This window comes from Scomber japonicus, chromosome 2 (genome assembly GCF_027409825.1).
Source record: "Scomber japonicus isolate fScoJap1 chromosome 2, fScoJap1.pri, whole genome shotgun sequence".
In the NCBI taxonomy this organism is placed as follows: Eukaryota; Metazoa; Chordata; class Actinopteri; order Scombriformes; family Scombridae; genus Scomber; species Scomber japonicus.
Genome location: NC_070579.1, coordinates 28887087 through 28900559, shown reverse-complemented (window position 1 = coordinate 28900559; position 13473 = coordinate 28887087). Strand labels below are relative to the sequence as shown.

General features: G+C 37.7%; 1 protein-coding gene across 2 annotated transcripts in view; it reads left to right on the top strand.

Annotated features, from left to right (window-relative positions):
• The window catches only part of LOC128371262 (complement C3-like), a 28573-nt gene extending 17072 nt beyond the window's left edge, over window positions 1–11501 (top strand). The window contains exons 24-44 of one of the 2 annotated variants that reach the window (XM_053331536.1): window positions 835–898; window positions 2261–2350; window positions 2471–2677; window positions 2907–2982; window positions 3119–3278; window positions 3439–3534; window positions 4501–4651; window positions 4920–5005; window positions 5523–5600; window positions 5774–5929; window positions 6159–6221; window positions 6385–6466; window positions 7321–7369; window positions 7880–7970; window positions 8102–8188; window positions 9502–9604; window positions 9760–9849; window positions 10225–10317; window positions 10418–10501; window positions 11091–11235; window positions 11316–11501. In XM_053331536.1, the coding sequence (XP_053187511.1) occupies window positions 835–898; window positions 2261–2350; window positions 2471–2677; window positions 2907–2982; window positions 3119–3278; window positions 3439–3534; window positions 4501–4651; window positions 4920–5005; window positions 5523–5600; window positions 5774–5929; window positions 6159–6221; window positions 6385–6466; window positions 7321–7369; window positions 7880–7970; window positions 8102–8188; window positions 9502–9604; window positions 9760–9849; window positions 10225–10317; window positions 10418–10501; window positions 11091–11235; window positions 11316–11457 (2193 nt within the window). In that variant the 3' untranslated portion in view covers window positions 11458–11501. Of the gene's footprint in view, window positions 1–834; window positions 899–2260; window positions 2351–2470; window positions 2678–2906; window positions 2983–3118; window positions 3279–3438; window positions 3535–4500; window positions 4652–4919; window positions 5006–5522; window positions 5601–5773; window positions 5930–6158; window positions 6222–6384; window positions 6467–7320; window positions 7370–7879; window positions 7971–8101; window positions 8189–9501; window positions 9605–9759; window positions 9850–10224; window positions 10318–10417; window positions 10502–11090; window positions 11236–11315 lie in introns of those variants that run through there. The other variant, XM_053331545.1, reaches the window with a different exon arrangement.
• Window positions 11502–13473: the final 1972 nt, after the last annotated feature.

The following is a 13473-nucleotide window of genomic DNA, read 5'->3' as shown; positions in this document are numbered from 1 at the left end:
GATTAGCGTCTATCTGAAATGAGCTGTTATAGCTCTTGTCTCATTAAGGCCCCCCTTTGGAGGCTATGATAACAAAACCTGCAACAAACTATAGTGGTAGGATTTAAACAACTCTTTGTCATTTTTTGCTCAAAATTTCAACTTCTCAAATATTATTTAATGTTAGAGTCAAAATCCAATCTGAAATATGGAAGTGGACGTCACAAACAAGACAGCAAAATCTAACCCAACAATTACAGCAACAAAGGAACAGATGTTTATGTTGCAGAGTAACTTGAAGTCGGAGGATTTGACTTACAGAGAACATTTCTACATACATTAACCTCAAGTTTTGGAACTAACAAAGTTTAGCACAGATATCCAACATTATAACAGCATATAAATAACAGAAAATCACAAAAAGCATATGCCCCCTTCCAACTTTACATTTCATCTCAAGCCAGCAACAGCCCAATTTATGTATGTGTGGTGGAGTATGTGTAACCCAGTGGAAATAAAAGTGATCTTGACATTAGCTATTACAGTACAACTCATTATTACTTGTGCACTCCAGTCAGTGCGATTAGTGGTCAAAAAACCTCCTCAGAGTAACCCTAACCCTAACCCTGTATCTGCTAGTTATATTTTATGTGCAATTCAGTGAACAAAAACATAACAGTACACAAAAGTAATCGTCTTATTCTGATTCAGCTGTGGCACTTTGTTGAGTTAAAGAGTTATAATCAAATCCAACTGTAAGATTTCACACCACTATTACTGTTGCACCCCACTTTAAAGAGTTGTCTTGAAAAAAGTTGTGATTTCTGATGTTTGTCCTAACTGTTGCTTTTCCAGCCTGAAGGCTTATTGATAAAAATTCCCAAGATTGTAACCCTTGACCCTGCAAAAAAAGGTGTAGGTGAGTTTACTTATTAAGCAGCCGAAAAACACAGTACATGGTAATGACAAGAAATATGCAAATTACCTACCAAGTAAAGTAGATGATAGAAAATTGTAATACTTCAGTTACTCAGTAATTCCTGAGTATAATTTAAAAATAATAAAGAGGTTGTGTTAGTAATCATGTTGTGAGGTGCAGAGTTAACAGCCCTGATATTCAGCAAAACAGACAACTCTGCAAACCGCTGATGGAAGTTGAAATACTAACTTATTAAGATAAAAGAATGTACTGCTATAAAGGACTTATTTCTTGTTTGAGATGGTAGAAGTTGGAACTTACAGTGGAGCACATGAGCTGGATCTAAAACTATCTTTAGGCCATTTTAATAAGCAAGTTAGTCATGTAGATCGTACGGATCATATGGAGAGTATCAAACCCTTGAATTTCATAGCAGACTGCACCCAAAAAGAGATGAGGGACAAAATCCACAGACCTCATCCCATGCAAAAAATGCATCCTTAAGTTGAGTTGAGATTCATTTTTTAACCTATTTCTGGATCCTGGCAGTCAAGTTTGGATCTAATTGCCTTTGGGCAGCTCAGTGTTTAGGCTAAAAAGCAGGAACCTGTCAGAGGTGACAATTCATTGTTGTAGGTTGTCATTTGTCTTATTGATTGGTCTGAGAACATTGAGAAGGTGAGTCTTATCTAATGCTATTTGGTTTCTGTCCGTGTTAACATAAATTAATTGGAACCCATGCTGAGCTCAGTTGAGGACGCTCACTGAAATTCAGGTAGCAATCAAAGCCCTCAGTGTTGTGGCCAGTTAATAGGTGGTATAGTTAGTTGGCTTCGTATTAATTGGTTTCCTTAGTCAGTCCTATTCAGGCCCTGTAACTTGTGGGAAGGAGATCATCTATTATTCTACGCTTCAGACCTTGACAGTGAGTAGTCAGCCTAAGGGCTTCACCTGGATAAACTATTAAATATGCAGAAGAAGGTTAGAAAACAAAGCAGCAGGTCCAAAACAAATGGGAACATCCAACATTTTTGGGAAAAAAGTTCCTACTTGCCCAAAAAGACTGTGTTTTAGTGCTTCACTGCTGAAGTTGTAAATTACAGGATCGTCCTGACAGAGCCATACCACCACCAGCCACACAGGCTCTGCTCAAACTGTTTGATTACAAGGCTGTTAGCATAGGTGGCTATTAGTAACTAATGCTAACATAATCTGCGCTCTCAATTTTACTTGTTTAATGCATAATAATAACATCTTGTAATTTTTATTTAATGAATGGCTTAAGTTAAAAGGTTGCCACACCTGTTTATTATTTTCAAATTAATCACAAAACTTAAACACTTTCTACTTTCTATTGTTTAGATGGTCAACAAGTGGAAATTATCAACAGTAGAATTTCTATGAGAGAATCGGTACCAAACACACCGACTATCACACAGATCGCTGTGACAGGTGAGATATGTTCTGCCATAGTACAGTAAGTGGTGCATGTGTGAATTGTTACTGTTGCAAGCGAAATGTGTTCTTCTTAGTGGAAAATTATCATCTCACTGTTTGTGGGAATGTTTGCAGGAAGAAAGGATGAAAGTTTGTTGTTGAAGAATACAATTAGTGGGGAATCTATGGGTAATCTGATCTACCAGCCCTCAGGCTGTGGCGAGGAGAACATGATGCACATGACCCTGCCTGTCATTGCGGCCATGTATTTGGACAAAACCAACCAGTGGGAAGTTGTGGGCATTGAGAGACGTGACGAAGCCCTTCAACACATCATTACTGGTAGGCACAGATAAATGAATTGATTAACACAGATACCAGAAATTGTGTTTAAAACCCTCATGAGTTAAATATGAAGCTCACTGAGTTTAGCAAGAGTGGTTTCAAATGGGCTCTGGAAGACAGCAATAAAAAACACCCAACTGTGCTCCACTGGCTTCCAGTGAATAAGATTCAGTACAGAGAAGAATGGCAATCAGTAAAAGGTTGTTTTTTTGTTTGTTTTATCTAGGTTACCGAACCGAGCTTCCCTACCGCAAAAATGATGGGTCTTTTGCTATGTATCCCAATCACCAAAGCAGCACCTGGTGAGGCATACAAACATACTGAAATGTGTAAACATCCTCATTTGACTTAGATTCTGTCTATATGAGGATTGTTGGATTTCATGTAAATATTCTATAGTATATTCTTATACTCCTCTCATCTCATCTCTTTTCTAAGGCTGACAGCATATGTTGTCAAGGTGTTTGCCATAGCCCAAACTCTGGTGCCAGTGGAAAGTCATGTGATCTGTGACGCTGTCAGGTTTCTCATTCACAACGCACAGCAACCTGACGGACAGTTTAGAGAAGTTGGAAAGGTGGCCCACAAGGAAATGATTGTACGTGCACTAATCTCAGTTACATCAGTTAATTATCTTGATTCTAAACAAAATAAAATACCTTACATGTCACTGTACTACCATCTTGTGTGACTAAACAGATGTTTGACACTGCTGATAATGTTGGTACTGACGTGTGTGTGTGTGTGTGTGTGTGTAGGGAAATGTGGGTGGTACCGATTCAGATGCCTCCATGACAGCCTTCTGTCTCATTGCTATGCAAGAATCACGCACATTATGTGCTGCCACACTCAATGTGAGTACTGCAAACAATTTTTTTTATATTTATTTTCCCTCTCCTTTTTTATTTCTGAATTTATTGACCGCACACCCCAATGGTAACTTCAGCTACTTTTACTCAGAATGGCACTTAAGGCACAGGAGGTAAGAGGGACAAAGTGTTTTACGCTGGTGTCCCATGTGTTTAATGTAAGAGTATCACAACAACCCACATATTTAGTATCAAACTTGATTCAATTAGGAAATCTCATTGAGATCCAGATCACTTGTACACAGGTTACATGTACACAGAATCACAATAAGACAGTTCATTCACATCACAATCACAAAACAATCATCATACTCACTCACAGACACACTACTTAAAACGATAAACATAATTAAGAATATCAGCTCGTAAAACTTTAAATTTCATCAGAAGAACAATGGTCTGTAACTGTCTGTGTCCAGTTCAGAGATTCTGTGAGGAATTTTTAAATCCAATCTGCTTTGTGACCTCAAATCATGGTTATTAGCTCTGAGCTCAACTAAGAGTGTTAAATAACCCGAAAAAATACATAGCAAGTCTTCTCAATGTCTGTTACTTTCCTGTTGTCCTAGTCATGGATTCTTTTTTTCTGAGAATGGTGGTAGTCCTGAGAAATGGGTTGGTAGGAGGATTTTAGTGTTACCGCTGTTACAATAGGTAATGAGAAAGAATCCTGCCTGCATTAATTATGCCTGCACGCACTCATGGGGTTTTCCCAGTACCTATATTAGTCTATTAGAATTATTAGTATGAATATGAGTCTTAATTTGTCCTGTGATAAACTGGTGACCTGTCCACATTGTACCCTGCCTCTCAACCAGTGTATGTTGGGATCAATTCCAGACAACCCTGAATAGAAGTGACTATTTAAAATTGATTGATGATGTAAAGTTCTCGCCCATTGTATTGCCTGTTCTCCCCCTCTCCCTGCCCTCTTCTTCTTCTTCTTTCCAGACTCTGCCAGGAAGCATAGACAAAGCTGCTGCCTACCTGGAGAGGCGTCTGCTCAGCCTAATCAACCCATATGCTGTTGCCATGACATCATATGCCCTGGCCAATGAAAATAAGCTGAACCAGGAGTTTCTCCTCATGTTTGCTTCACCAGGTTTCTTCCTAAAACGTTTTTCAGTCATGTGCATACAAAATCTGCAGATAATGTTGCATAGGATGAAACATAACAACCATAACAATACATATTAATACCGTACAGTACATCAGTATGTGTTTTATTTAAGCAATAAGAAACAAAAGACTGCAGTATTAAAACAATACCAAAGATATGTGATGAACAGTCCGCAATTACATATCATTATACATCTTGGCCTGTCACAAGTACAGTATAATAAATAAAAATGTGTCTTTGTCTCCTTCAGACTTATTCCACTGGCCTGTACCTAAGGGACGAGTCTACACCCTGGAGGCCACAGCTTATGCTCTTCTGGCTCTGGTCAAAGCTGAGGTGAGGACGTCCTACCTAGATGGGTTTCACAAGCATGTCATGAAAAACTTTCAGTAGAGTCATCATTAATGTTACCACACTAAAGGGCAGGAGGTTGGTGTAAGGGGGGGCATTTCCCTCACTGGAAAACCTCAGATCTCTGATATTACTGCTTGCCCTCCTAGGCAGCTTTTTTAATTTATTTTAGTACAGAGTGAAAATCCACTCTCAGAGACTTCATAATCTGTCAAAGAAAAAATAATGTCTCCTTTTATTTTTGAACAGCCTGCACTGGATAACCACACAATTACAACACACATTTGACAAAAATAAAAAGCCATGATGAAATATTGCTTGATCAGAAATAAAAAAATATAAGGTATACTTTATGTATAATCATATATGATGAAAATGAATTGTCTGCAATATAGAAGCTACAATAACATTTCTCTATTTTGTTATAATATTTTTTTAAATATCAGATACAAAGCCAACTGCAGAGATTTTAATCTCTCTCTGTTTTCATCTGTTAATAAAGGCCTATGAGGAAGCCAGGCGCATTGTGAGATGGTTGAACAAACATCAGAGGACGAGTGGTCGCTATGGATCACTTCAGGTAACGCACACGTCTTATTCTCTGTCAGTGTTGATACACTGTGAATCTCTAACTTTTTAGCACTTTCACCTGTGTTTTATGTTAGGTAATCTGGGCTCAAACAATTAAACAATGTTTTGATCCCAGACTCTGCCAGGTAGTATAGACAACCCTCCCATTCTTTTTCTCTCCAGGCTACCATAATAGTGTATCAGGCCGTAGCTGAGTACTGGACCAGTAAAAGACAACCAGAATATGATCTGAATGTGGACATCCTGTTGCCAGGCAGGTCAAACCCTTACAAGTACAACTTAAATGAGGACAACCTCCAGAACACAAGAACATCTAAAGTAAGACACACACTCTGTCACACACAAACACACAGAGACTCATTGATACAATTTAATTCAATTCAGTTCAATTCAAGAGTTTTATTGGCATGTAGATTTCCAGAACAATGTTGCATGAATGTACAATTTTTCCAAATAAAATTAATATGAAGATTAACACAACATTAAGACTGATATATATATTCATTGTATAAATAATTAAACAATGTGTGTATTTAAATCCTCACAGATGAATCATATAAACAAGGATGTGCAAGTCAAAGCCACTGGCAGAGGAGAAGCAACACTTACAGTAAGTAGTGTAAAATTAAAAAATGTTGTTCTGATCATCTATTGATGACCTATTTGAATCCCAGATGTGGCCAAAGACAGTTATGACATCCGTGGATCATACATGAATGCCTTTTACCTCATCACATTAAATCCAATATTAAGATGCACTGTCTATGTGACAGATGGTGTCGCTGTATTACGCTCTGCCTAAAGAAAAGGAGAGTGACTGTGAAAAGTTTAACCTGTCAGTGCAGCTCCTCCCAGGTAAGTTGATGTCCTTTGTTTCTTCATGTTTATATATGTGTCACTATTTTTTGTATTTTTTACCAGTGTGTCTGACATTTTTTTCAGTGTTGTATTGTTACCTACTGCCTGTCTTTGTATGCCTTCAATGAAAACAAGAAATTAAGTTAATGGTAAAGTCGTGAAAAGTAGCTAAATATATTTACTCAAATACTTTAGTACAACTTCTTTATACTTCCACTCCACTATATTTAAGAGGGAAATGGTGTACTTTCTACTTCACTATATTTATTTGACAGCTTTGGTTACAACAGCTCCACCTATTAGTGATTTTTCCCTCTGAACTTCTCACATAATTTCATTTCAATAAACGTCCAAATATCAACGATTAGAGAAAAAGTCTAAAAACTGAAAACATTCAACAGATTTGTGTATTTGCTTTTTCTTCTTTCTTCTCACATTAATCATCTCATGACCCCTCAGATATATCTGGTGACCCTTTGGAGGGGCCTGATATCTAAGTTGGGAACCACTGGACTAAACTAGCTAGCTGTATATAAAGTAGTGTAAACTAGCTCCACCTCCAGCAGCTACACCAGTAACATGCTGCTCTAACACTGATGCTTCAGTATTAATGATCTAATGATGTCATATATAATACTATATCAGTCAGAGGGACCAAATCACTTCTTTTATTGTAATACTTTAACTACATCAAGCTGATGATACTTATGTACTTTGGTGGAATTTTTCATGCAGACCTTTTCTTGTAATGGAGTATTTTTACATTATTGTATTGGTACTTTTACTTAAGTAAATTATGTGAATATTCACTGATGGTGACGCTCTATTTATCAAATGTTTTGCTCCTCCAGATAAAATGGATGAGGATGGAAAAATATACAAGCTGAGAATAGAGGTTTTGTAAGTATAACCAATAAGTCATACTGACCAGTGTTTGAGCAATATATATATATATATATATATATATATATATATATATGAAACTTTCTACCAGTCATCCCCATGCATTATTTCACACTGTCTGATTCTTAATCTAATTTCCACTATTCACTTTTAAGTGTTTCAATTTTTTTTTTTTAATTGCCCTGTCCACCATGTACTAATTTCCTTGTTATCCGCCCACATTTCACACCTTTTTTTGCTTGCTCCAATAATTTCATTTGTTATTGTTAAATGAATTTAAACATTTTCAACATTTGTTTGCCACAGTTTAAACTCAGTGTCCATGCTGAAAGCTGAGATTTAGAGTGTATTCTTGCCCCTGGGAAAACAACAGTTGACAAAACTGTCACATCACAATTATTGTTTTGTCAATTATTTTGAAATTAAATCTGACATTTTTATTTTTATTATTATTTTTTGCTTTTTTTGCTTCCGTCCTTTTCATGAATCTTTTCTTTCTTTGTTCAGGTATAAAAACAAAGAGCATGATGCAACCATGTCAGTCTTGGATATTGGCTTGCTAACTGGCTTCGATGTTAACACAAATGACCTCAACTTGGTAAGACATTCAGTCACACACACAGACAGACACACACAAAGGTTCAAAGGTCACTGTTTAAGGATAGTAAAAACAGGATTTGTTTTAATGTGTGTGTGTGTGTGTGTGTGTGTGTGTATGTGTGTGTTTAGTTGTCCAAAGGACGTGCCCGCACCATTACAAAATATAAGATAGACGACCAGTCAGAAAGAGTCTCACTCATCATCTACCTGGACAAGGTGAAGCATCAATATTATCTCCCTCTACCCCGTTTTCTCTCTTCCTGGTTCTTTCTCTGCTTATCATTGACTTTGCAGGAAGACCCAAATGCAGAGACTGCAAGCTGACAGTGACTGAAAAGAGTACTTTATTCTGGGCTGAGAAGGCAAAGGGTTAGGGTTATACACAGTCCACAGGACTCTACGGGCAGCCAGGGTGATGGTAGCCTGGGTAAACCCATGCTCTCATTCCAGCAAGATTCTACTTCACTCAGAAAGTTAGCACGGCCACTAAGACAAAATCTTTGCCTGAGATAGGGAACCAATCAAAGAACGGGGGGGGGGGCGGGCTCAAGACAGTGACAACCGTACTGTAGAGCGACTCTGTTGACATCCAGCATGGTGGCCATGGAGGTGCAGCAACCGTTTGAAGCAGCAGTAAATTGTGTGCTTAATAAATTGGAAGGAAAGTTCACCTTGAAAATAGAACAAAAACTTCCGCTACATGATTTCTCCATAGACTGTATAAAAGAAATGGACGTAACGTCCGTGACGTCACCCATTGGTTTGTGGACTACTGCTCGCAAACCAATAGTTTCGAATCTAGGCAGCGCCTAGAAAATTTCAGGTGCATGCCGGGAAAAAAAGAACATGGATTCCACGTTGGCCTCATTTCAGAGGAATTGAACTCCCCGCCTGGATTTTTCCTTCATAAATAGGATGTGTTCGTGCTGCTCCCTACAGGCTCTGAATCATCTACCGTTGATATGATTGGCTGTAAGTTTGTCCAGTAGTGTACAGAAGCATTTGATCGACATTCGTTGATGCCGCCTCAAATACGAGGAAATGAATGGCTCCTCGCCAGACCCTACCTCAATCTCACATGAGATTGAGACGCCGTCTGGTGTTTAGCAAGGTTAGGACGATGGTCAACTGGGCAACAAAAGTGTTGGGGAACCTCTCTGGGGGCCGGAAAGGAGGCTGGCCGTGGAGGTGAAACCCTTCACGAAGCCAGCAGTGGAGCACTTCAGGAGGCCAGTGGCAGAGGCAGGACCCCCCTGGAGGCCGGCGTCACTTGTCTGCATACTGGGCCCAAGAGGTATAGGGAGCTGGACCACCAGGATCTCAAGTGTCGGGGGTGGCGGTGCATCAGCAGAGACAGAGGCTTATATACAGTCTATGGTTCCTGCACGCCAGGCCCCTGCGGAAGTACAGCCTTCTCAGCCCAGAATAAAGTACTTTTTTCAGCCTCTATCACCCTACAGTCTCTGCATTTGTGTCCACCTGCTCCGCAGTTTGTGACAGTCTCACCTTTGTTTCACATCTCTCTACAGGTTTCTCACAAACGTCCAGAGGAGATCACTTTTAGGATCCATCAGAAGCTGAAAGTGGGCGTCCTACAACCGGCTGCTGTGTCTGTCTATGAATACAATAATCGTGAGCCTCACAGACACAAAATATAGTATATGCCTCTGTCTCTATCTCACACAGTTACAGACACACAAACATACCGTAAATCTGCCACCTTTACGCTTCAACAATGATGCACTTAGCACAAAATATCTTTCAAGTATTGTTCTTTCCTGTTACAGAAACACACTGTGTGAAATTCTACCATCCTGAGAGGATACATGGAGAGATACTGAGGCTGTGTACAAATGATGAATGCACATGTGCTGAAGGTAAACAGGTTGACTTTTACCTGAACACATAAGCTGCCTATACAAAAAGGTGTGATCTGAAATTCATTTCTGCTGGAAGGAGGTAAACCATATATTGATCACTGATAATTGATTTGGGGGTTGTGATGACACATTGTCTGTAATTGATTGATTGTTGAATCCGTCATGTAATATAACTGATTGTAATGAAATAACCAGAATGATCTGACACAGGTAGCAAGCACCTACAGGATCATGTAGGTTCAGCAGTCAGAGCTAAAGAATAACTTAAACTATAACTTAAACTTGACTTAAATAATGCTGCACTCAGGCGTCACCTCTCTGGTACATGTGTATTTAATCGGCTCATCATTTGTGCCTGTTGTATATTTCCAGAGAACTGCAGTATGCAGAAAAAGGGCAAAATCAGCAATGATGAGCGCACAGCTAAGACTTGTGAGATTGAAGGTCAAAGCAAAATCGAATTTGGTAAGAGTGTTGTGTTTGTTTTTGTGAGTAAGTGAGAAATTGAGGAAATAAGTAAGCAAAAACCATATGAGCTAACAATGTGCTGCTCGTCTTTCCTCAGTGTACAAAGTGAGAGTGGAAAATTTCACAGATGGTTTGTCCACTGACGTTTACAGAATGCGGATAATGGACGTCATCAAAGAAGGTGGGTATTTATCTCCTTTGAAATATGAACTGCTTAAACTGTCAAAACGTCCCCCTCATGTGTTTCTTTAGTACATCTGAGGTGCCATACCAAATCTCATACCAAAACAACATCTTTGTCCTTACCAATAATTCAGTGTTTAACAAAAAGACAGTAATATTAAACTGTGCTTGTTGTTATGCATATAAAGATATCTAGAGAAACAATTTTTTGTTGCAACTTGGGATTTATTTTAGTTGAATTTTGATCCAATAGGGCACGAATTTGAATACTCACCTCCTGAAATTGACACTGTCTCTATCACTGTAAAGATGATACAAATGTGATCCTTTGACCTAATTTAATACTTTTTCTTGGACTAATCTGTGCTTGTTTTTCTGTTTTTCTTTTGTTTTGTTGTTGGTTTTTAAGGTGTGTCTGTGCTTTTTCCTTATCCTTGTATTATATATTAATAATTCAATTAAAGTTAAGTATAAAAAAAAAGAAAATGATGGTCAGAGATGAAAAAAAAAACCTAGTTTGTGACACCATAAACCTTAATTTTCCTTCCAAGGGCTATTCATTCTATGTGTTGTGCTATATTTTACAGGAACTTCTGATGTGGGTCCTCAGGGTAAACTGCGCATATTCCTCAGCTTTCAGCACTGCAGAGTGGCTTTAGACCTGGGGATTGGCAAAACCTATCTTATCATGGGCACATCCAAAGCTATTTACAGAGATGAACAAAATCAACTGTGAGTCTAGTGAGTGTGTTTCCCTCATAATATTGTCAGGATTTAAATATTTAACCCCATGTGTTCTTGACTCTCCTCAGGCATCAGTACGTGCTTGGTGAGAGAACCTGGATCGAGTACTGGCCCACAGAGGTGGAGTGTTCAGAGGAAGAATACTCATCAACATGTGTGGGCATTAAGGAAATGGAAAGGCAATTCAAACTATTTGGATGTCAGCAGTAGTTAAACTGAAATAAATCAAAGCAATAAAAGCATTTCTTTTTTTCTTTCATGTCACATTACTTGGTAATGCTTTAGATAACAGTCCACAAATACAGGATATAGTAGTACAGTTTGGGTACCTATACTGGGACAAATACAGGGAACAACATATTAAGCTAAGCCTGGGAAGAAGGATTATCTTTATACGCGTAGCTATAAAATAGTTGTCTATGTGAATACAATGATAACAGTAATGTAATTTGCCTTCTTGCATAATTTTGTACTGCCATCAAAATGATCAAAATACTGTAAATACTCACTATACACAACCACAGTGCTGGTTCTTATGAAGAGAAACCATTCAGTCAATGAGACACAGAGGCAAGCTCTTATCATTTTAGGACATTTCTTAATTCAAACTTTATTTGGGAGAATGTATGTGCATGAACTATCAAGGATAGCAATATACAATATTAAGTAGTGAATAAATGTAGCATTATCTTAGTTTAAATGCTACCTTATATCAGCTGATGAATGAAATTATGAATGGCTAAAACACTAAAACTCTAATTGCCAAAGGCAACCACAAAGACTCCCACACAACTGTGGTACTTAAAAGAACTTGAAGAAATATGCCAAGATTACTATATAGGGACAGTGCCTTCCTGTGCTGCCTTGTGGTCTTAATAAGGTGTGGACCAGTCCACATTGTGTCAGAAATGGGGGGGTTCATTTTTTTTTTTTTAAATGGGCTACTACTTTCCTAAAAATATTTTTCCTGTGTTTAGTATATTGAGTATACTCAGAACCATTGGATTGGTAGCAGTAAACTGAGTCCCTAACTGTCCAGATTATACTGAGTATAATTTATAACCCTGATCAGGTCCCTTATCCACTAGAGAAAGCTCATGCTAAAGCAGCACAGAGACAGAATGATGGGTAAGAGAACAGATAAGACAGATAAAAGATCATCAAATAAACACCTCTACTACTCTGTGGCCCTCAATATTGCTGGCTAAAATGAAAACGCCTACGAATGCCTACAAATGGCGCCAGCTGGAGCTGATTAATGTCAGATTTCATTGCCTTTGCCTACTGGTTAATACTGTTCGGTAAGTATCCTGTATAAGCTACTTATGCTATAGGTGAAATTATTGATATGTTATGGATAATTATGGATTGTGTCAAGAAAGAAGCTCCACATGTCATTTAGATGTGGGAAAAACAGACAGTTACTGTTTGTCTAAAAGGACTTGATAGAGAGTGCAACCTCCATGCAAGCCAATGTTATTAGTTAACTAAAACTGGGCGTGAAAAAATAATTTTAGTTGTTTATTTTATAGTTTAATCATTGCACTTACAAAACTAACTAAAATAAAATATACAGAAGATGTCTTTAGTTTTAGCCTTTGTACAAAAAGCATGAGGAGGGATCGGTACAAATGTTTGGGATGTCTACATGACTTTGAGTCCACTGTCTTTCAAAAGTGTTGTGTTTGTATTATAATACCTATTTTGAACTTCTTACCTCTGACAAATACTCCCTATATTATTATCTTGAAATAAAATCTAATGGTGAAACTACTAAAACTAAACTGAAACAAGCAAACACACTCTGGAAACTAACTGAAACTAAACTGACAAAAATGAAAAACAAATGAAAAATGAGACACTAATGAAAAGGAAAACACTATAATAACTGATGCGAACAAGCGTTACCTGTCATCCAAAGTTTTTAAAGTCATACAGTGAATGTAAATGACTGTTCAGAGTAGGTGAATTATCTCACTATCAAAATTTTATAAATTAAACTTATTTTATGAACTTCAATTTTGACTAATTTGAAAGACTAAACCATCAAGGAATTAAAGGCAACCAAAAACACCAAAAATGTGTTAAGCATTGTTGTTTATTGTTGAAACAGTAACTATATTATTAATATTTTATTCAATACTATGTATAGCATAAATACAGGCTTTATAGAAAATAATTGTACAGTACATCTAATGTTACTAACTTAAATACCTGTTATCTCTA